Source organism: Bos indicus x Bos taurus, chromosome 17 (genome assembly GCF_003369695.1).
Source record: "Bos indicus x Bos taurus breed Angus x Brahman F1 hybrid chromosome 17, Bos_hybrid_MaternalHap_v2.0, whole genome shotgun sequence".
In the NCBI taxonomy this organism is placed as follows: domain Eukaryota; kingdom Metazoa; phylum Chordata; class Mammalia; order Artiodactyla; family Bovidae; genus Bos; species Bos indicus x Bos taurus.
This window is the reverse complement of record NC_040092.1, coordinates 27918027-27938902: the sequence shown is the minus strand read 5'-3', so window position 1 is coordinate 27938902 and position 20876 is coordinate 27918027. Positions and strand designations below refer to the sequence as shown.

The following is a 20876-nucleotide window of genomic DNA, read 5'->3' as shown; positions in this document are numbered from 1 at the left end:
CGCAGTGGGTTTTGCGGTTCTGCCTGTGTGTCTCTGGGTACCACGGACTCTCAAGCCCTGGGCACCAGTTCTTGGACTCAGCTCTTCCCAGCCCTCTGCCCTGCAGAGAGGGAAGGGGAGGGAGGCCGGGGGTTGATTCAGTTTGAATGAGGGAAAGGTGAGACAAACCACCAAGGAGGCTTTGACCCTACTGTCCCCCTTCCTTCTCACAAAGAGCCTCCCCTCCCACCTACCCCTGCTCATCCACGCAGACTACACTGCCTTGACCAGACACTCACTCCCCAAGATCCTGCTTCCGCAGGTCAAGTTTGGGGAGGGGGCGTGTGGAGAGATTGTTCGCGCGCTCCGCCCCGCCGCACCCGCCGGGACGCCCTTGGACTGGGTCTCCTGAACGCGAGGCCCCGCCCCGCCCCACCCGGTTCTGGCGCCTAGGGCGCGAGCCAGACCTTGCGCCCCACCGGGTGGGGTGGGGTGGGGGTGGTCCCTGAGGGGGCGGTCCCGGAGGGACGGGCCTGCGGGGGCGGGCACGGGGCCCCGCGTGCATGCTGATGAGCTGGGCGGCCGCGTCACTCCGCACCGGCGCCGTGGCTGCGGGGCGGGCAGGAGCTGCACACCAGCCGAGTGCCTGCCGGCCCGCGCCTCCCTCGCTTCTCCGGGTCCCGAGGCCCTCCCCGCCGCCCCTGAGAGGGGGCCGCGCCCCTCTGAGGAGGATGCCGAGTGCCCCCTGCGCCCACGGCCCCGGGCAGCCCCTGCTGGTGGGGAACCCGGGAGGTAGAGGGGCGCGCTGAGAGGGCGCGGGTGGTGCTGAAGGGACAGCTCCCGGGCGCGGGCGGCAGAGCGCGCAGCTCTCCCGCAGCATCCGCCTGCAGCCCCTGCCTGCAGCTCCCGGCCCTCAGCCCCCCTCCTTCAGCACCCCAAGCCCGCAGCCCGCGGTGAGCTGGGCTGGCTCATGGTCCCCGAAGCAGCGGGCCAGGCGGAGGCTCCTGTGTCCACCGGGCCCACGGGGATGCCCCGTGGGTGAGGCAGCCCCCAGCTTCCAACCGCGTTCATGGCGGTGGCCAGGAAGATCAAAACTTTGCTGACGGTCAACATCCTGGTGTTCGTGGGCATCATCCTCTTCTCCGTGTACTGCCGCCTGCAGGACCGCTCAGAGGGGCTGGTGCAGATCGTTCGCAGTGCCGACCGCCGGGTGCGCAGCCGGCACGCCAAGGTGGGCGCGCTGGCTGAGCGCGAAGCCATCCTGCAGCGCCTTGACCACCTGGAGGAGGTAGTCTACAACCAGCTGAATGGTGAGCTGAGCCAGCGCCCCGCTCAGGACAAAGAGGCTGGGAGAGTGGGTGGGGGAAGAATTGTTTCCGGGCTTGGGACGCTGAACTGTGTCCCTGGCGCTACAACCTGCGAGGACCCCAGGGACCTGGTGGCCAACCAGGGCTAGGATCGATTTCCTGTTACTTGTGGAGTGAATCAGGTAGAAGGCAGATGGGAATACAGCCTCTGTGTAGCTGAGGATGCTGGTCTGAATGACTACGCATACACTTATGTGCCCAGAGGACACTTGAGTACCCCAACCCACCAGTACACATGAAGGGACTCCACCTTGTTCCCTGAGAAACTGAGAGAACTTCTAGAGGTTGTAGGACCTGTGTTAAGAGCAGGCAGTGCCCAGATCTAAGAGCAAGGGAGTCTGCCATGCTGCTTCAGGAGCTGTGGGGCATCAGGGCTAAGCCTGGACTCACTCCCCTCTCTTGAGGAAGAAGTGGAGAGAGGCAGGATGGCTATGCTGTCCTTCAGAGGTGTCCTTTAGATGTTGGTGGAGAAAAGTGGGCTTCCCTGGTGGCTCAGACAGTAAAGAATCTGCCTGCAATATAGGAGACCTGGGTTCAATCCCTGGGTCAGGAAGATCACCTGGAGAAGGGAATGGCAACCTACTCCAGTATTCTTGCCAGGAGAGTTCCATGGACAGAGGAGCCTGGTGGGCTACAATCCGTGGGGTTGCAAAGAGTTATGCCCCAACCACTGGAGCTGTTCAGTTCCCTATCCTGGGGATGCTCAGGGCTCAATCAACCAAGTGCTGTGGGTCAAGTATGAGGCTGTGAACCTGTGACTCATGGACAAATAGAGTCTAGGTCCTGGCAGGGGCTTGGCAGATATTAATTACCTAAATGGACCCTGAGCCATGGTGCTTGGGAACCTGGAGTCCTTGGAAGCTTCTACAGGAACTGGCTCCTGGAGGTGGGCTCCTTGTTTCATCCCAAGCGGATGTGAGTCACCCTGAGGGTCAGTGTGGGAGTCAAGGAGGGTCAGGGCCAATGTGGAGCTAGGTGGTGGGGGAAGAGGAGTACTTTTCCACATTGGGTTGCAGCAGAGCAGAATAAAGCAACTGCTGCTCCCTGGGCTTACTCTGTGCCAGTTGCAAGGAGGAAAGAGGAAAGTTTATGTTTACCCCATTAGTAGGTATTCCCCTTCTGTCCTGTGCTATTCTGGTTTCTGCACCAGCAGCCCCTGGCAATGCTCTTTAGGAAGAGTCAGTAACAGGATCCAGCAGGAGCTGTCTGGGAGCCAGCTTGCATAGACGGGGCCTGTTCCACACATCACTCAGTCCAATGTGGAGATCCTCTTGGGATTTCCTTCTGGATGCCCAGCTGGCCTTGGAGCAGCAGCTCTGAACCCGAGGCTTGGTTCCTGATGCCCGGGATACGAGAGCTGTCTGCAGCCATGCCCACCCTCTCTGGGAGAGTAGCGCATCCTCTGACTTCCCAAGTGCCTTCTCACCACCCCTGAGCTCCTGGGTTTTTGTCTGGAGGTAGTTCTGGTGGGTTGCTTGGCTTTTCTGATCTTCCCTATTCAGCTGAAACCACGAGGGGAGAAAAGTTTAGTTCAGCTGTCACTTGACCATTCCAGTGGTGATTCATCTCCAGGAAGGCAGTGTGCCCCGGTAATAGCACACAGCTTTATTGAAGTGTGTTTGCCAGGGTGTTATGGTCTGTTTTATGGGGAGAAGTGGAGGATTATATAAAAACATTGGCAGCACGTCGGGTTGTGTAACATCCTGATGGCCAGCTCAGTGCTGAGAGCCGTTCTCTCCCCTCCCCCACGTCAAGGTGAGAAGGAGCTGGGATTCTTGGAGGCAGGAAAAGCCAGGACCTTCAACCAACTGATGGGGGATGATGAAGTGTTTTGGGAAAGTGGAGTGTCATTCCCAGGCCCACCCCAGCCTCTCCCCCTCCCTTCTCCTGGCTTCTTCCTCCTCCCTCCTCTCTTCTCTCTTCCTACTCCTCTTCCCACCCCTTTCTCCTTTTTAAAATCCTTTCTCCCTCACCCCTTCACCAAATCTCTTCCTCCTATCAATTTTCCTCTCTTCTTTCTTTGCCCATCCCTTAGCCCAACTGTTCTGTCCCTCTCCAATCTCTGTTCTGTCTCTCCCACCAATCCCACTCTTTATCTTGCATACCCATCTCAGACCATGTGCCTAGCATAGCGCCTTACCCAGGGGTCATTCAGTATTTGTTTCTGGACATGACAAGAGAGCCCCAATCTAGCACTCAGCCTGGGTGGGTCCCTAAGGAGAGGACAGTGCAGGAATGGTTGACCTTTGTTCACAAGAAGCCCTTTGAGAACAGTGCTCACCCTTCAAACTGGCACAGATTCTTCTGTTAAAGGATTCTGAAAAACATCAAGGAGCGTGCTTCCCAGAGGAGGCAAGCCACAGCCTTTTACACTAGTGTCTATTGTGTTTTAGATCCAAGGAATAGGATATGGATTCCTAGGAGCTTCTACTTGATACGAATTCAGCTGAGTTTAGAAAGGAGAGGGAGAAACCCCAACAAAATTGATTTATTGCTTATATTTGCTTTGCCTTGACTGCTTCCTAGAAACACTTCTCCTGGCTTGAAGGAGCTGGTGGGGAGGAAAGATTGTCCCTGGGGAGCAGGGCCCAGAAGCAGAGCATCCTCCCCAATACCCCCCACAGCTTTTCTTTAGCTGGTCCAGTGCCCTTTACTTGAAATGTCTTGTTGACTCAGCAAAGACTTATTAATGGTGTGTGTAGATTCAAATTCACAGGACCTGGAGAAGGGTGGGGGTGGATTTTCTTTAAGGAAATTCAGTGTAGTCACATGCTGTATGTACATAAGAGTTTGCTTCTAAGTTTAGTGCTCAAGGCAAGAAAAAATGTTTATAGGCAAAAATTATCCTTCCAAATATCTTAAACTGCACATCAAGTACAGCATCCCTGGTTTCATGCCTGCAACTGGCACAGTGAGTCTTATGAAGGTGGAATTGGAGAACCTCTAAGCTCAGTGGGCTTCCCTGGTGGCTCAGGCAGTAAAGAGTCTGCTTGCAATTCAGATGGCCTGGATTCAATCCCTGGGTTGAGAAGATCCCTGGAAAAGGGAATGGCTACCCGCTCCAGTATTCTTGCCTGGAGAATTCTATGGACAGTGGAGCCTGGTGGGCTACAGTCCATAGGGTTGCAAAGAGTCAGACAGGACTGAGCAACCAACTTTCAATTTCACTTTAAGCTCAATGAGAAGGGAGGGGAAATCCCATTCAGTTGGTCATACGTTCAAGCCCTTCTGCCTTCTATGACCCCTTAGGAGCAGAGGCTGAATTCGAGCTGGGGATGGGAGGGGGAGGTTTCCATTTGGGTTGGTTGGCTGCTTTTTAAAATTCAGACAACATGCGTGTTAATTCCCTCTAACTTGACCCTCTAACCAGCCCAAGTCCCTCACAATCAGAGGTCAAAACCATGTATCCTCTGTACAGATGGAAAAGCTGAGGGCCGGCGAGACAGCAGGGTTTGCTCAAGGTTGTTTAGGAAGTTAGCTGTGGCGGCTGCTAGAAGCATACTTGCTTTAGAATGATCTACATTTCTTAATTTATCAAAAATTCAAGTTAAAATAACAGAAGGTCCAGTTGTGGTCTATCGGGTAATGGCCTTGTACATCTCAGGTGGGGCCCGCCTCCCACCAGCTGTGCCAACACCACTTCCCCTCCATTGGGAAGAGGTACTTGCTGGCCCTGCTCTCTCAAATTAAAGAAATTCACATAAGACTGGTACTGGGTTTTGCCATAATTGTGCATCACACCTGTTCTATTGTTCATCTGAGGGTGGGAATTTTTGTCTGTTTTATTCACAGTTCTAATGCCAAGGGTCTTGGGTGGTACCTTGCACACAGTTCATGCTCCAGAAATATTTGTTGGATGAGACAGTGAGTGGATCTTTCTCTAAACGATTGATTGTTTTTGTTTAGAATAAGTTTATGTAAAAAGACATTTGCAAATCACCACTGTACTCGTAAGCAGGAGGGGACTAGGCGAATGAATGTAATGAAAACAAAATCATGCTCTTTAATTCCAGCATGACAGGGCTGTCAGCAGAGGCTCTGAGCCAGAAACCTGCCCTCTCTTTGTTAGAAGGGAGATTCTCAAGTGTGGGGGATATATTGACATGAAACCAAGATTTTCTCCTTGAAGAAATCAGGGGATTGAGACAGGCTTTAAGAGGGGATAAGTCTCACGGTGTGAGTCAATGTTATTTAACGCTGTGTTCGTTTTCAGCCAACAACCCTGTCCCACGTGCTGGTCCTCCCGGGATTCTGACTGCACACTTTGGGAAGCCCGGGTCTGTAGCAGAGTATTGCTTAAGGGGATGTGATGGGGGGTGAAGTGGGTGGAAAGAGTGGGGAAGTGGCTGTCAGGTTGCCAAGGGGCACTTGTCTCCGAGGCTCCATCCACTGGAGGGGGCCCAGATCAGGAAGCTGAAATCCTAACAATAGTCTGAGCACCATGAGTGATGTTTTTGTTTTTTTAAGTCTTTATTGAATTTGTTACAATATTGCTTCTGTTTTTACCTTCTGCTTTTTTGGCCATGAGGTGTGGAGGGGGTTGTTTGACTTGAATCGCTTTTTCTGTTCTCCTCCATTGGATCTCAGCTCCCCCACCAGGGATTGAGCCCACAGCCCCTGCATTCAAAGTCTTCACTACTGAACTGACAGGGAAGTCCCCACCCTGAGTTTTAGTAATCGAAGAATTTTGGAGTTGAGACCAGGAGGTGCCTGGAGAGAGGCGAGAAGGAGGCAGATGGAGAGAATGCCAGGAGGTCACCCTGTGTTTGCCTTGGCCCCTCGGGCTGCAGGGGGAGCAAACCCCTCCGTGTGGAACTTTCCTGCACTGTGGTGGTTGCTTTGGTGGTAGGCAGGTGTCACAGCTGAGAAGCTGAATTTGGAGAGGTATCCAAACAGTCCCCACCTGGCGTGGGAATTCAAATATCACATGGGAGCACAAGCCATGTGAGGACAGCAAGTGCCTCAAACCTGGCATGGGGTGGATGCCCGATCAGTGCCCTTCCAGTGACCAAAGGATGAATGCCCCAGGTGGGTGGAGCCTGCAGAAGAGCCTGGTGGAGGGGGGCGGGGTGGGTGTCTGAGAGGGGCCTGGAAGGTTCCTGGGGACGGCGAGGGGCTGGCTGCCCCTCTGGACCACTCCTCACCTCTGTGGTATGCCTGTCCCAGTCTGCCCACTCCTGAGAGCCCGTGTGCATAGAAGGTGCTGACTTCTCAAGAAGGGTTTTCAAGCCCTTTGCTATGCACGAGCAGCTCCGTTTTGAAGATGCCTAAGATATTCCACTTGCAGGGCATGTGTGTTTCATCGGAAAGATTTCCCTAGTCATTGTGAATTTTAATTCTAGAAGTAGCTCCCCGCTGGTTCCTGGGCCCTTCCAGCTAGAGTTCATCAATCTCCTCCATCTTCCTTGAATCTGCTTTATGAGTTAAAACGTCCTGCATTGCTGATCCCAGCAGTCAAAGCCACCGTGGCCGGAGAAATAGTTGCCATTCGTTCAGGATTTAATCACGGGTCCTGGCAGGTCTTGCTTCAGAATGGCAGCAATTAATTGGTTGGCCACTTCCTCCCCCAACCCCCACCCCCACCCCAAGTCATTAATTGGCTGGCCTCTCCCCCTGCATCTGTCTCACATCCCCCACAGTTGTTGATTTACTACAGAAAGTGAAAAAATAGTTGGTGCTCCCAACCAGAGCCCAGGCTTTTGCACAACCACAGCCAGCGAGGGGGCTTTTGACACGAATGGCTTTTTCCATTCTCCTACATGGGAGCCGCCTGCAATTACATTTCACTCACCCTGAGAAGATTAACAGCATGTTGGTTTTGTTTTTTTTCCCCTTCTTTGCCTGTGCTCCTCTGCCTGCTGGTCTGCCTGTGACCCCATCCAACCACCCATATCAGAACAGCCGAAGCCACTTATGGTCACAGAGGTTAGCGCTGTGCAGTCCTGGGCCTTGGCATCTGGGGCGATGAGAGGTAGGGGTGCTTCACCCTGAGATAAACACCCCTCACGCAATTCCCCTGGGAGGAGCAGACCTCACTCTGGAGGGGCTGGCTCTATCCAGAGACTCTGCAGATCCAGCCGGGGCCCCACTTCTAGGAATAACTCAGGCCAACCGTGACCCTCACCTTGGGAGCCTGCCAGGGCTGAGTGATTGCATTTACAATTCAGCTCAGCAATTTGCATATTTCAGAGGTTCGGCACTATTTTCTGAAAGGACAGTTTATCCTTCGTTGGCTGATAACTTGACAAAAATAAGTCTCTATTCACTTCCATATCCCATGTCCTACTGGGGACATTACTGCCTGGGATCCAGCTCTTGGAACAGCTTTTCTGCTCTTTGGTCAGCTTTTCTGTTCTGCTCTCAAAAAGCACAGGTACCCTTGAAGGGAGGATAGCCAGGTGTCAAAAGAGGGATGGGGAGAGGCTGATTCATGGTGAGATGGGTCCTTGGAAACTGCTCTGCAGGCTGAAGCTTCTCATTTTCTGGAATGAAGGCAGTATCTTCTTTATCCTTATCATTCACCCCTCCTATGTTCCTGATGCTGAGTCAGGGTGTAGGAGCGAAGGAGATGCAGGTCCCTGCCTCTCAGGGCTGACGTCCTAGGAGGGAGGCAGGTGAGCAACGAGTGCTGTGAACAGGGCAACTCCAGACAGAAAGGAAGCCACCAAGAGGAAGAGTGATGGAGAGTGGGTGGGTGGGACGGGGTCTCACTTTAGATGGGGTGTGGCTTGAATAGCATTTCCCCAGATTCGTGTCCTCAGAATGTAACCCTGTTTGCAGACGTACGCAGATGAGGTTGTACTGGAGTAAGGTGGGCCCTGATCCAGTGATTTATAAGGACAATATTGTCCTTATGAGACCAAGAGGGACGCAGACATAGAAGATAGAAGGCAGAGACGGAGACTGGGGTGATGCGTCTACAAGCCAAGGACTCCGAGGATGCCAGCAACTCCAGAGGCTGGAATAGGCAGGAAGGACCCTTTCCTGGAGCCTCCAAAGGGAGTGTAACCATGATGCCCTGAGTTCTGACCACCAGAGGACCACAGTGGCTGTGTGTGCTGGGAGACTGACACCAAGGGTGGGTGGGGAGCTCCTCTATGATGATCGAACTCAGATGTGAGTGAGCTGTGAGGGGATCGGGGAAGGGCATCGGGGCAGGGGCCAGCCCCACGTGAGTGGTGCTGTGCTTCATCACTCAGTCCAACTCTTTGCGACCTCATGGATTATAGCCCGCCAGGCTCCTCTGTCCATGGGGATTCTCCAGGCAAGGACACTGGAGTGGGTTGCCATGCCCTCCTCCAGGGGATCTTCCCAACCTACGTGAGTGCTATGAAGGAGGAGAGTGGTGTGTGGCTATCAGGAGAACGCTTGGACTTCATCTGCGACCATGGAAGTCTGTGCCTCTGTCTAGCTGGTTGGATTTATAAAGCACATTTGAGATCTCACTCAGATCTGAGGGACCGAAATGACAGCAGTGACAACACACAGTCTCTCCAGCCACCTGAGGGACAGGACAGTCTTGATTCTGGCCTGCTCAGCCTGTGGCCTGCCTTGGGGTCCCTAGTCAGGGCTTCTCAACATGTTGCTGTTGACATCTGGGCCAGGTAATCTTTGCACACGGTGGTACGGTGCTGGTAAGCTGTTGAGCAGCATCTCTGGCCTCCACCCACTGGACACCAGCAGTTCTCTCTGCTCCCACCTCCAGCTGCGGCATGAGACATTGTCAAGTGTCCCCTGGGGGCCAGAAAACTCCCGTGGAGATCCCTGCCTTCTGTCTAGAACATAGGGGTTGACTGGCTGGGTTCATACCTGGCTCCACATCTCAGCAAGTCAGTCACCCCCCTCTAGTCTCAGTTTTCTCATCTGTAAAGTGGGGATGATGGAAACACCAACCTCAGCAGAACCTTGTAGAGGCAAAAAGAATTGGCTTGAGTGAAGGGGGTCATCCTTGTGTCCAGTGAGATGGCTAACCCATACTGATCAAAGTTCGGGATCCTGCTGGGCACAGGAAGAGTGCCATCCTGAAGGCTGTCCCCCATGCATCCTCTTTGACCTTGCTGACTATACCAAGACAGTCTCAATTCAATGGCAACGTGCCTCTTGCATGCTCTGAACTTGCCTATCTACCTTTAGAGCCACCCCCAGGCTCAGCATCCTTGGCTGGCTGTGTATCCAGCTAGACTTTAATAGCCAAATGCTGTTTCATTTTTTACTGATTAACATTTTGGGCAAAGGATAGAGGTCTCCTATCTTGCGTATCAATACCTCACTTATTTAAGAAGCAAATTCACTTAATTCAAAAGTGCATCAGTTTAAAGCAGGCTATTAAGTAACATGAATCGAGTGGTTTACAGAGACATGGATACTGCAGGAAGGCTGGAGGAAAGACCAGTGTGAGGTTGCTGTCATGGATGGCCCTCGAGGCTCCTTGCTGTAGCACCTGGTCTTAGAAAGTGGTCTCCCCTAGGGTTGTGGATTGATGGCCTCAGAATTGATGAAGGGAGATGCTGGACTCTGGATCTGTGCTCTTTCCAAGGCTTTCTGAAGCTCTGAGTCTGATAAAACATAAATAAAAATAAAATAACCCACTTGTGCAGATGTAGCCCTGACTCCTGGGTCTTGAGAAGGAGGCAGCAGCATTGAACACACCCCAGGCCACTCCCCAGCACCCCTCGCCCTGCCTCGCTTCGCGGGGGTGGTCCACCTTGGCAGGCAATCCTGCCATACACGTCTGGCCTGGCTCAGGCAGCGACCTTCGACCTTCCGGTCCTCCAGAGAGGGGCTTTGCTCAGAAGCCTCAGCTGTTGGGTTTTATTTTTAAGTAAATGAGCCCAAGTGCAATGGCTCTTAATATGCTGCCCCAGGCCTAGCAGTGTGCCAGAGAAATAAGATCTACAGGTGCCTGGCCTATGATGGGTCCTGGCCCCGGTAGCTGCTCCAGTAGCCTCCTGGATGGCTCCTCCCTGGGTTTTCCACCCTGGTTAGAAGTGAGGCTTGGCTTCAAGGCTAGAGGGGCAGTGTGTGCCCAGAGCCAGACACAGGGCTGGTACAGGGGGACAGTGGCTGGGACGAGGGGAAGTCCTAATTGTCCCAATTGTGTGTGGACTGACTTGCCAGACAGGACCTCCTGGAGGTTGAGAGGCTCAGGTCGCAGCTGGTTCATGAGCCTCTAAGTATATTTCTTTAAAAATGGAAGAAATCTCAACAGGAAGTTACCAAAATAGTCATATATTGTAGACATTTTTATGTAACGAGTTAATGCTTTTGACACTGGAGTGCAATGTAGTTGTGCTGTTCACAGAAAGATCATGGAATTTGTAGAAATACTGGTTCTTGCAGATGTCCTGGTCCGAGAACACAGCGTGTTTAGAGGTGTGTGATGAAAGCCTTCTTCTCAGGCTCCTGCAGGTCAAAGGCTGACACGGGTCTCCTGGGGAGGGTGCCCTGTGGAGGCTTTTCCTGCCTGTTTCCTTGCCTTTCCTGGGGTTCAGCACCCATATCCTGCATCCATATCTGGCCTCCATCTCCGAATCCAGCAGTGTTTCGCCTTTTTGTGCCATTCCCCCAAAGTCACATCCCAACCCCCACTCTCCTCTTCGCCTCCCTCTTCTACCTTTAAGCGTCCTTATGATCACAGGGGCCCACTGGATAATCCAGCTCAAATTCAGCTGATGAACACCTTTAATTTTCTCTGCCATGTTAACCTAACATATTCCCAGGTTCTGGGGGCTGGGATGTGAACAGCTTTGGGGTCCATGATTCTGCTGATCGCAGTGAGCAAACTGAACAGACTACTGAACATGAATACATGGTAGGGGGCAAAATAAGGCAGAAGGATGAAGTGTCAGGGGAGAGGCACTGGCATCTCCATCCAGTGTCCGGAGAAGGCCCCAAGAAGGGAGTGACTTTTAAGTGAAGTCTGAAAGTAAGGATGGGGATGTGACCTGCAGAGATCTGAAGGAGGGAGCTCCAGGCCCAGCAAGTGCAAGAGTCCTGAGGCACAGTGCATGCTGGAGGGTTGGCTAGAATATTGGTCAGGGAGTCCGTGCTGGAGACTCACACTGGGAGCTGTATGAGTGCTCCAGCTGCTTTAACCAGGTATCACACTTGGAGGGCTTAAACCACGGAAATTCATTGTCTCACAATTCTGAAGGCTTGAAAACCAAGATCAAGGTGCTGGCATGGCTGGTTTCTGATGAGGCCTCCCTCCTGGCTTGCGGACAGCTTCTTCTGTGTGCCTGAGCATTCCTGGTGTCTCTCCCTCTGTAAGGCCACAGTCCTATTAGTTTAGGGTCCCCCGGTGACCTCATTTAATCTTAATCACCCCCCTAAGGCCCCTCTCCAGATACAGTCACATTGAAGTTAGGTCTTCAACATACAACCTTTTTTTTAAAAAAGTATTTATTTATTTGACTGCATGGGGTCTTAGTTGTGACACGCAGGATCTTTTGTTGCAGTACACGGACTCTCCAGTTGGGGCACATGCGTTCCAGAGTGTGCAAGCTCAGTAGTTGTGCCATGCAGCCTTAGTTGCTCCTTGGTATGTGGGACCTTAGTTTCCTGATCAGGGATCAAACTTATGTCCCCTGCATTGCAAGGTGGATTCTTAACCACTGGACCACCAGGGAAGTCCCCTCAATGCACAGCTTTTAGAGGACATAGTTGAGCCCATAGCAGGAGTTACCCACATGCAGATGCTATCGAAACCCACATAGCTTTATGGTCTCACCCAGACCAGGGAGTGAGTGCAGGGGAAGAGACAGGTTGGCCGAGCTGGGACAGTCTACCAGGAGATGAGGAGTAGCCAGAAGAGAGGTGAGGCAGGCCAGTGTCTGATCCTGGGCATCAAGGGGACCAGCACCGCTGAGTACTTTGATGGGTCACACTCCATGAGCACTGAGGGCTGACTGCTGCTCCAAGGGTGGGGGTGACCTGGACAAAGGCAGCTTAGATGAGGGTTGGGGGTGAAGTTGGAAGCGGCAGACATGGGGCCTTTCTGCAAAGCACTGTGGATTTGGGGGCTGGATGACTATTGGTGGTTGGACCCCCATGCAACATGGGACATGGAGAAGTACTGTCAAATTTCCCCTGGGGGCATCTCCTCCCCCAATTGAGAACCAGTCCTGTGAAGGAGGATGAGATGAAGGTCTGTCCTGGAGAGGGAGATGGGGCAGACAGAGGGTGTTATTTCCAAGATAAGAATTAGCTGAGAGGGGAGGATTGGGTGCCAGAACCCATCCTGGAGCCCATGAGAGGGTGGCACCCCAGCTCAGGAGCTGGGGCCTGTCCAGCACCTCGGACAGCTCCTCCTGCTCCTGCTTCTGAGGTAGAGGGACAGTAAGTGAGCTAGCCAGGTGGGGTGGAAGCTGGGGTACTCTCTTTTTTTCCATTTTCTCAGAGAGGCAGCAAATAAAGTTATCAGTTGAGGTTTCGATCCTGAGCTGGAAAGATCCCCTGGAGAAGGGCATGGCAACCCACTCCAGTATTCTTGCTTGGAGAATCCCATGGACAAAAGAGCCTGGCGGACTCTGGTCCATAGGGTCGCAAAGAGTCGGACACGACTGAAGTGGCTTAGCACACATGTACTATTAAATGGGTTTTTAAAAAGAAAGCATATGTCTGGTTTTGTATTACCTACATCCTATTTCAGAATAGGGGCCACTACAGATGTGTGTTGTGAATAGGAACACTGAGTTGGTGGGGCTGAGAACCCCTGGTCTGTAAGGTGGGACCCCCTCACAGGGCAGGTAGGAGCCTGGGAGAGGCTGCTAAAGGCCTAAGGGGCTGCAAGGGCCTGGGCAGAGAGGGGCCTTGTCACCTCCCAGCCGCGAGGGGAGCTGATCTCCTCCCCCCATTCCCCTCAAGAGTGGTGCATACCCAGGCCTTTTCTGGAGAGCAGGGGGAAAGTTTAGGAAAGATCCGTCTGGCTCCAAAGGCAGTGGGCACTGGCGGGGGGCTGCCTGGCCCGCTGTGCCTCCTCCGGGATTCTCATCTTGGACGCCCCTTCCTCTCTGGCACTGCCACCCCCACCGTCCTTCGCCTCCACCCTGTAGATGTTGCCACCTCTTGGAGAGCATTCTCAGGTGAAGGGCTGCTCTCCTTCCCACACCCTGAGCCCTGCTTCCCAGCCTTCACGTTTCTGGGGGAGACCCCAGGACAAAGGTTGCTCACAGCTCCAGAGTTGAGTCCCAGCCATTGGTTGGCATCATTCTGAGATGTTTCGCACTCACCTGATGGTAACAATAACCAAGGTGGATGCACCATGCTATGCGCTCGAGGTCTGTGACCATGTTTGGTGCTCACAACAGCCTGTGCAGGAGATAATCTATCTTCAATTCGCTGATGCGACCATGGCCAAGCAAGGTCAGCCCCCACTGGCAGCAGTGGGACTGGGACCCAGGCACACTGGTGCCAGGGTCCCTGCCCTGCCCTGCCTCCCCGACGATGAGCTGGAAGACATCAACTTAGTGAGCTCGGTGGTGAGGACTGATACCTCCTGCTCGAGCAAAAAGGACTACTTTTACTTTTAACAGAATAGTTAAGTCAAATCGGTTCTATGTGCAGCCCCCATCTGAAACCCAGCAAGCTTCAATTTTATTCCAGAGAAAGACAATAACGGAAAGTGCCTGGGACTATTTTCACACTATTTGAGCATATTGTGGAAAATGTGTTAATATTCTGTGTGCTTGAGCACTTTGCAGTGGACACAGGGAAGCAAACAAGCTTATATCTTCCTTGATGGGGGCAGAGCCTTGCAGCTGCAATGTGACTGCGGAGTCAAAACACCCAGGTGAGCAGCCCTGCTCCCTGCAGCCTTGTGCAGGTTCCTTCACAGCCTTGCTCAGTTTCCTCACCTGTACAATGGGATGAAATAGTAATTATCTCTTGGTTTTATTCTAAGAAGTAAGTGGAGGAAGCATGTAAGCTCGTGGGGGTAATGCCTGGCATGTGGTTCTGGCTCAGATGACCTGGTTCAGCACCAGCTCTGGTTTCTGCTTGTCCACAGTTTCTCTGACCTCCCCTCATCCAACTCCACCAGGCCTGTGATTCTGTTTCTTATGCAGCCCCACCCCTGCAGAAAAACATAATGCTCCAAGATGTCCACGGGAGGTTGAAGAAGGGGAATCAGGGAGATAGCTTAATCCAATTAATACTTTACTCACAGAACACGATCTGCTGTGCAGAGCACAGGAGGGTGTGCCCAAAGCTCGGAGGTTGGGTGGGTGCTTTCCTCTGAGAATTTACAGTGAGGTGGGAAAGAGGCAGCCAACTGGCATTCTCTGTCCTCTAAGGCACTGAGTATCAGCAACAAAAGGGAGCACTGTGTTGATGGGTTGTGTTGAAGGTTAGGAGGCTTTCATGGATGAGGAGGAGTTTGGAGCTGCACACTGGAGTTGGATGGACCTGGGTCCAAACCCCAACTGGATGACCATGTCAGGCCAGTTCTCCTTGCTGAGCTGTGCTTTTCCCATCTGTGAAATGGGAAACATGATCACCCTTCCATGATAGGATTTTGAGGAGATTAGACAAGGTGATGCATGTGAAAGTGCCTGACACATAGTGACTCCTCAGAAATGTAAGCAAAGACAATGGAAGGAAAAGAATTGAAATGGGGCAGAGTTTGAACAGATAGGGTAGCATGATGCCTGATACATAACATTTTCTCAATAAATATTTGTTCCCCGGATGGGTGGGTGAATTGATGGATGGGTGGAGGGAGGGAGGAAGGAAGGATGCTTGAATGGATGAGTGGATGCGTGGGGAGGTGGATGGATGATGGATGACAGACAGGCGGATCTTCACAAACCCACTGGACAGTGGGCCTATGACTCTCGCATCTTGTTGGCTGTTGGGATGGAGTGAGTGTATTTTCCATGAGAGAAGGATGTGAATTTGGGGAGCTGGGGTGAAATGCAATGGACTGAATGTCTGTGTTCCCCGCATTCCTATGTTGGAGCCCTAACCCTGGTGGGGCCTCTGGGATGTGATTAGGGTTAGGTGAGGTCATGAGGGCAGCCCCTGTGATGGGATCACTGGCCTCCTAAGAAGAGGAGGATGGGAATCTCATGGTCTGTGCACGCACACACCAAGGAAGGGCCCTGAGGACGCAGCAGGAAGGCTGCCCTCTGCAAGCTAAGGAGAGGGTTCTCATCAGGAACCAAACTGCTGCTTTGATCTGGACTTCTTGCCTCCAAAGCCATAAGAAATGTCTGCTGTTTGGCCCCCTGTTGGTGGTACTTGTTATGCAGCTTAAGCTGACTGAGCTGGGGGGCCACACTGGGATGGGGGCACCCTGCCTTTTCGAGGTCAACATAAACTCTCATGCTTATCCACCATTCTTTGTCTGGAAGGTCACTGTCTCCAGGACAGAGCTCAGGGGCAGTACTCCTGGTCCCCATTCTGTTTCCTTCCCTTGGGGGCCTGCGGTGGCCCCTTCATTCATGCATTCATTCCTTCCTTCATTCATAAGCACCTACTATGCACAAAGTCCTGGGGCTCTGGCCTGAGCATGGCAGGCAGCAACTGCCCTGGAGGGCAGCAAGCAGGCCAGGGTGAGGCTGAGCCCTGTCCCCAGTGGGGCTGGGGGCACTGAGTCAGCCTCACTCTCTGTGGCACCCAAGCTCTCGGCTCCCTAAGGACCTGAGTGTAGCCTCCGAGGTCTCCTTCTGCCTGTGACCCCCCAGAGCTGGGCTGGTCCGGGGGACAAGCATTTCCTGGGAGACTCTGCCATCAGGACTGGAGTCTGATGCCATGGGCATGGGGGTGTCAGGCCCTGGCCACCCTGACAGTCTCGGGAGGCTTTAATCAGAACCAGGTGACCTTGAAGTGACAGGACACCCAAACATTCCCCCATTACTGCTCCCCAGTAGCAACCAGACCCAAATCCGGGGACATATTCCTGCACAGAGCTGACAGAGGGACGTTCCACGGCCCCACGTACTTAACAAAGTGAAGGAGCCAGGAAATCCATTTTGCCAGATATTTCCAGTCATTCCTTATCTCCCTTGCTTTGGACCCATAAATATTCATATTAGTTGAACACAAGTACTATGTGTGAAGATTTATCAAATATTATATTAGTCTCAGTGAGAATATATTTTACAGGTACTGCCGTGTCCTGCGAAATCTTCATGACTTCATAGTTGCAGAAGGGCAGTCAGTCTTCCCGCTATTGACAATATGTTATTGGTTTGGGTCCCCAGGGAATCTTAAAAGACCTGTCTGTAATGAAATTACCCGTTGTGTTTGGAGAGAGTGGATAAAACGGAAGCTGGGAGGGACGTTATCTTCAAAGGCAAACCAGGGGCTCTTGCTTTTATCTCTGCTTTGTAATCATTAAAATTAATAGCCAAGCACATAAAATTAGCCTAAATTCTCACTGGGGAAGAGAGAGGGAAGCTGGGGTGGTGGGATGTTTGGCTTGCCATCATTGCCACCCCTCAACCCCCAAACCCATGCTCCGTGAAGTCTCTGGTCAAGGTCATGGGCACATGGAGGACTGTCAGGAGTCTGGTGGGTGATTAGTGGGTCATGGCGGGTAGGATGTGTTTCTCCACTGCAAACTGTGGAGTCCCACTTTCTGGGTGATGCTAGGAGAGGAGACTGATGGTGTCTTTTTTTTTGTTCTGGCTGCACTGGGTCTTTGCAACGCCTGGGCTTCTCTAGCTGTTGTGTGTGGGTTTAATCACCCCACGGCATGGGGGAATCTTAGTTCCCCACCTAGGGATTTAATCTGTGTCCCCTGCAGAGGAAGGTTGATTCTTAACCACTGGACCACCAGCGAAATCCCCTGATACCTCTTTGATCCCAGGGGAGTGTAAGGACCCACCACCTGGCACCACCCATCTGGAGTCTGTCTGTTCTTCTCGAGCATCCCAGTGTGTTTGCTGTGTGCTGATCATCTTCAGAAAGCATGGATTCATGGTCTCATTGGAGGCCTGGAAGGGTAAATTTTGCATCTCCTCCTCCAGGTTCATGGGGGTGAGGGGCTGGGAGGAGGAAGGTCTTTAGTAGAGCCCCTCCTTACCATACCTGTTCAAGGCCTGTGGGTCCCCAGGCCACCCAGAGGCTATGTGCCCCTCACAGGGGCCCATCTGGCCCTCTGACTTCCTCCCCTCTGTGTCCCTAAGTTCCCCATGTTCAGAGCATCCTCAGGGAAAAAAGCAAGTCCTGGACTCAGTCATCTTTCAGATCCCTTCTGTTCTTCCCTTTTGTCCTAGTAATTTCTTCCCATCTTGTCAGATATTTACTGCTTTTTCGCAATTGATCTTGCTACTTGGTTTTAAATCTAACATTCTTAGGTGGTTTTAGGGCGCAAGTTGGCCTGACTGGCCTGGCCTGGCCCTGTGGGTCCCCTACTGATGGAGTCCCCTTATCTGGGCTGCCAGCTGCCGTGTGTCTCCAGAGGTGTCCTGCCCGACTTTCTGGTGAGGACAGCCTCTGACTTCCTGAAGGTGTCTCCATCCGACCTCTTCCTCTCAGATTATCTTGTGACCGGCAGCCTCTTCATTTGGGCGGCTTCCTCTCCTGGAATATTGGCTTAAGTCGCCGTGACAGATGGAAATCAGTGACTCAAAGACAAGCTGGAAGCTTGAAAGCCACGCTTCCTTCCAAGTTGAAAAATCACAGCCGCCCACATAGCCCAGGTTTCTGTGCTGGAAGGAGTGGGTTGGCCAAGTGTGAAATGACTTTGCTGGGGGAGAGGAAGGTTGGAGGAGCTCCTCTGGAGCTGGTGGCTTCGTCTGCGTACCTGTAAGGCTCTTGGCCCGGGATGGGCAGCCAAGTCCTTCTTGGGTGGGAGTCCACTGGGGAAGGTGGCCTGGTCTTTCTCGTTGTGGTGTCCTCTTATTCCTAACATGGACCCCCTTACTTCTCTGGGTGGAGAATTCAGAGTTCTGACAAAACCCTGATTGATATGACGTAACTGCACTATGCTTTGTTTTTCTTATGGAACACGAAATCCAGAGGATGATAGACATCCTCAAGAGCCCAATCCCATTTAAGTTCCAGCCCCCACCTTTCTCTTGTGTGAGTCTACTTCATGGTCATACAATGGCTGCTTGGACCCCAGGCATTGAGTCCTCATTCCAGGTAGGAGAAAGGGGGGAAAGAATGTAGATAAAAGGCAAAAAACAAAAACAGATCCCACATATACTAGCTGAGTCTGTGCCTTTTAGACACATTTCCCAGAAATTCCACCCAGAAAATTCCATTTAAATCTTAATGACCAGATCTTGGGCATGTGCCACTTCTAGCTGCAAGGTCAGCCCAAGGAGGTGAGCGCTTTAGCATTTTTTTTTTACTATCCAAAACAAATTGTGGTTCTACTAATAAAAAGGATGGAGAGAGTAGATGCTGGCCGAGCAACCATGGGGTCTGCCGCTGGCCTTTTTCTTACAATTCCCCCCCTCCTCCCCCTCCCCCTTCACCATTGTATGAGTTTCCTGGGGCTGCTACATAACAAATGACCACAAACAGGGTAGCTGTAAACATCCAGAATTTATCCTTTCCCTGTCCTAGAGGCCAGAAGTCTGAAATCAAAGTGTTGGCAGGTTGAATCCTCCTGGAGGCGCTGAGGCAGAATCTGTTCCAGGCCTCTCTTCAGCTTCTCTTGGCTCCTGGCAGTCCTGGCTCCCTGGCGATCCTTGGCTTGTAGGCACTTCACTCAGATCTCTGTCTCCCTCCTCATGTGGCTTCTCCTTCTGTGTCTCTCTGAACTGTAAGGACGCTCATCGTTGGATTTAGGACCCACCTCATCCAGATGACTTCACCTAGAGTCCTTAGCTTAGTTAACATCTGCAAAGACCCTGTTTCTGAATAAGGCCATGGTCACAGGTCACATGTGCAGGGCTTTGGGGCCACCATTCAACCCACCACCCTTGTCCATTCACCTAAACCAAGGGCACAAGCTCTTGACTCCTCAAGGCGCTGTGCAGAACCCGCAGTGAGGCGGGGGCTGCAGCCCTGCCTATGGAGGGGTGGGGCCCTAGGCTGCAGCCTGTGAAGAAGCAGACCTAGGAAGCCATCCTGCTGGATCCTTCCAGAGGAAGGCTTCTCACAAGACCTGCTTGCACTGATTTCTACGAACACCACGTGGGGACTTGGCGTGCCTCTGGGACTTGATCCCCATGCTGGGCCCTTCTTCCTGTTGGCTGCTCGCTCCCCTGCAGGGTCTGGGCCGTCTGCTGAAGGTCAGTGCCCAAGTTTCCTGAGGTGTACCCAGCCTCTGGGCACCCCAGAACCCAGGCTCCTGCATTCTAGCTGGCTACCCTGGGGTTCTGAGGTACCCAGTGGCTGGAGCATCCCTCTGGACTCCAGGGTCAGGGTACCGGGACAGCTGGCCTCCAGGCCTGGCCCTGCCTCCACCTGGCTCCTGTGGCTTCTCAGCAGATGCCTTTACCCCTCTCTCCCCGAACTTCTACATCTGATGGTCTGTGCCCCCACCATCCCTAGGGCACTGTGGTTCACATGCGCCGACTGTAGACAAAAGTTGTTGGACTGTCCAGCCCAGGGCTCCTGGGAAGGACTGGTGAGAGCAGACCATTCCAAGATCCCAGTTCTGGGGGCCTCCCCACCCCCATGAGACTGCACTTCAGCAGGCAGGTCTCCACCCAGCTCTCTGCTGGGTCCCTTGCCCCATCCTGAGGATGTCAGGATGTGAGGCCTGGGGCAGAGGAGCGAGGAAGGGACCACCCAGGATATGAACATCTGAAGCTGTTACAGTGGCTTCTTCTGTCCTGTGCATCTCTCCACTGCTGCTGTGACAACTCATGGGCTGGGAGTTGCTTAAAACCACACAGATATTTTTCTCTCACGGTTACAGAGGTCAGGAGCCTAAGATGGGTTTCCCTGGGCTAAGATCGGGGTGTGGGCAGGGCCACACTCTCTGAAGGCTCCAGGGGGCTCCTTCCCAGACTCTCCCAGAGGCCCAGGTGTCCCTTCCTTTGTGCCTTCACTGCCGGCCCAGGCTCCATGCCACAGGCCTCCTCTCTGTGTCAGATTTCCCTGCCCTCTCCTTTCAAGGACACTGGTGATGGCATTTGGGGCCCTCCTGGGTAACCCATCTATCTCTCATCTCAAGGGTAATACCTTAATCCCACCTGCAGGGTCCCATATAAGGCAATGCGTTCACACATCTGGGGATTAAAACCTGATACGTTTGGGAGACATTACTCAGCCCACCACACCCGTCCCAGCTAACTAACAGATATAAACTCTATTTGTTAACTTAATGTGATTTTTTTCCAAAATATGAATGAGATGCTAATATTTAGAGATACGAATATGTACTGCTGCCTTCTCTCCGAAGTCTAGAAGATCTAGTGTTTTTGGACCCATTAGATCTGGAGCAGTGGCCACTGTGCGTGGGGCATGTGCACCCATTCACCCCATCCCCACCACTCCCTTTGGCCCCCTGACACATGCCAAGTGACAGTCCTATTTATCATTGACAGCCATTGTCACTTTTCTCAGGGCACAAGAGAAAGCGTCTGGGAAACGGGATCCAAACTCCTCCTAGCCGCTCCCCCC

The 20876-nt window shown here is 52.7% G+C and overlaps 1 protein-coding gene across 1 annotated transcript in view; it reads left to right on the top strand.

The window, feature by feature from the left end:
• The first annotated feature begins 570 nt into the window (after nucleotides 1-570).
• The window catches only part of GALNT9 (polypeptide N-acetylgalactosaminyltransferase 9), a 114945-nt gene continuing 94639 nt past the window's right edge, over nucleotides 571-20876 (top strand). The window contains exon 1 of the mRNA XM_027567110.1: nucleotides 571-1289. Within this exon, the coding sequence (XP_027422911.1) occupies nucleotides 1049-1289 (241 nt within the window). The 5' untranslated portion in view covers nucleotides 571-1048. The remainder of the gene's footprint in view (nucleotides 1290-20876) is intronic.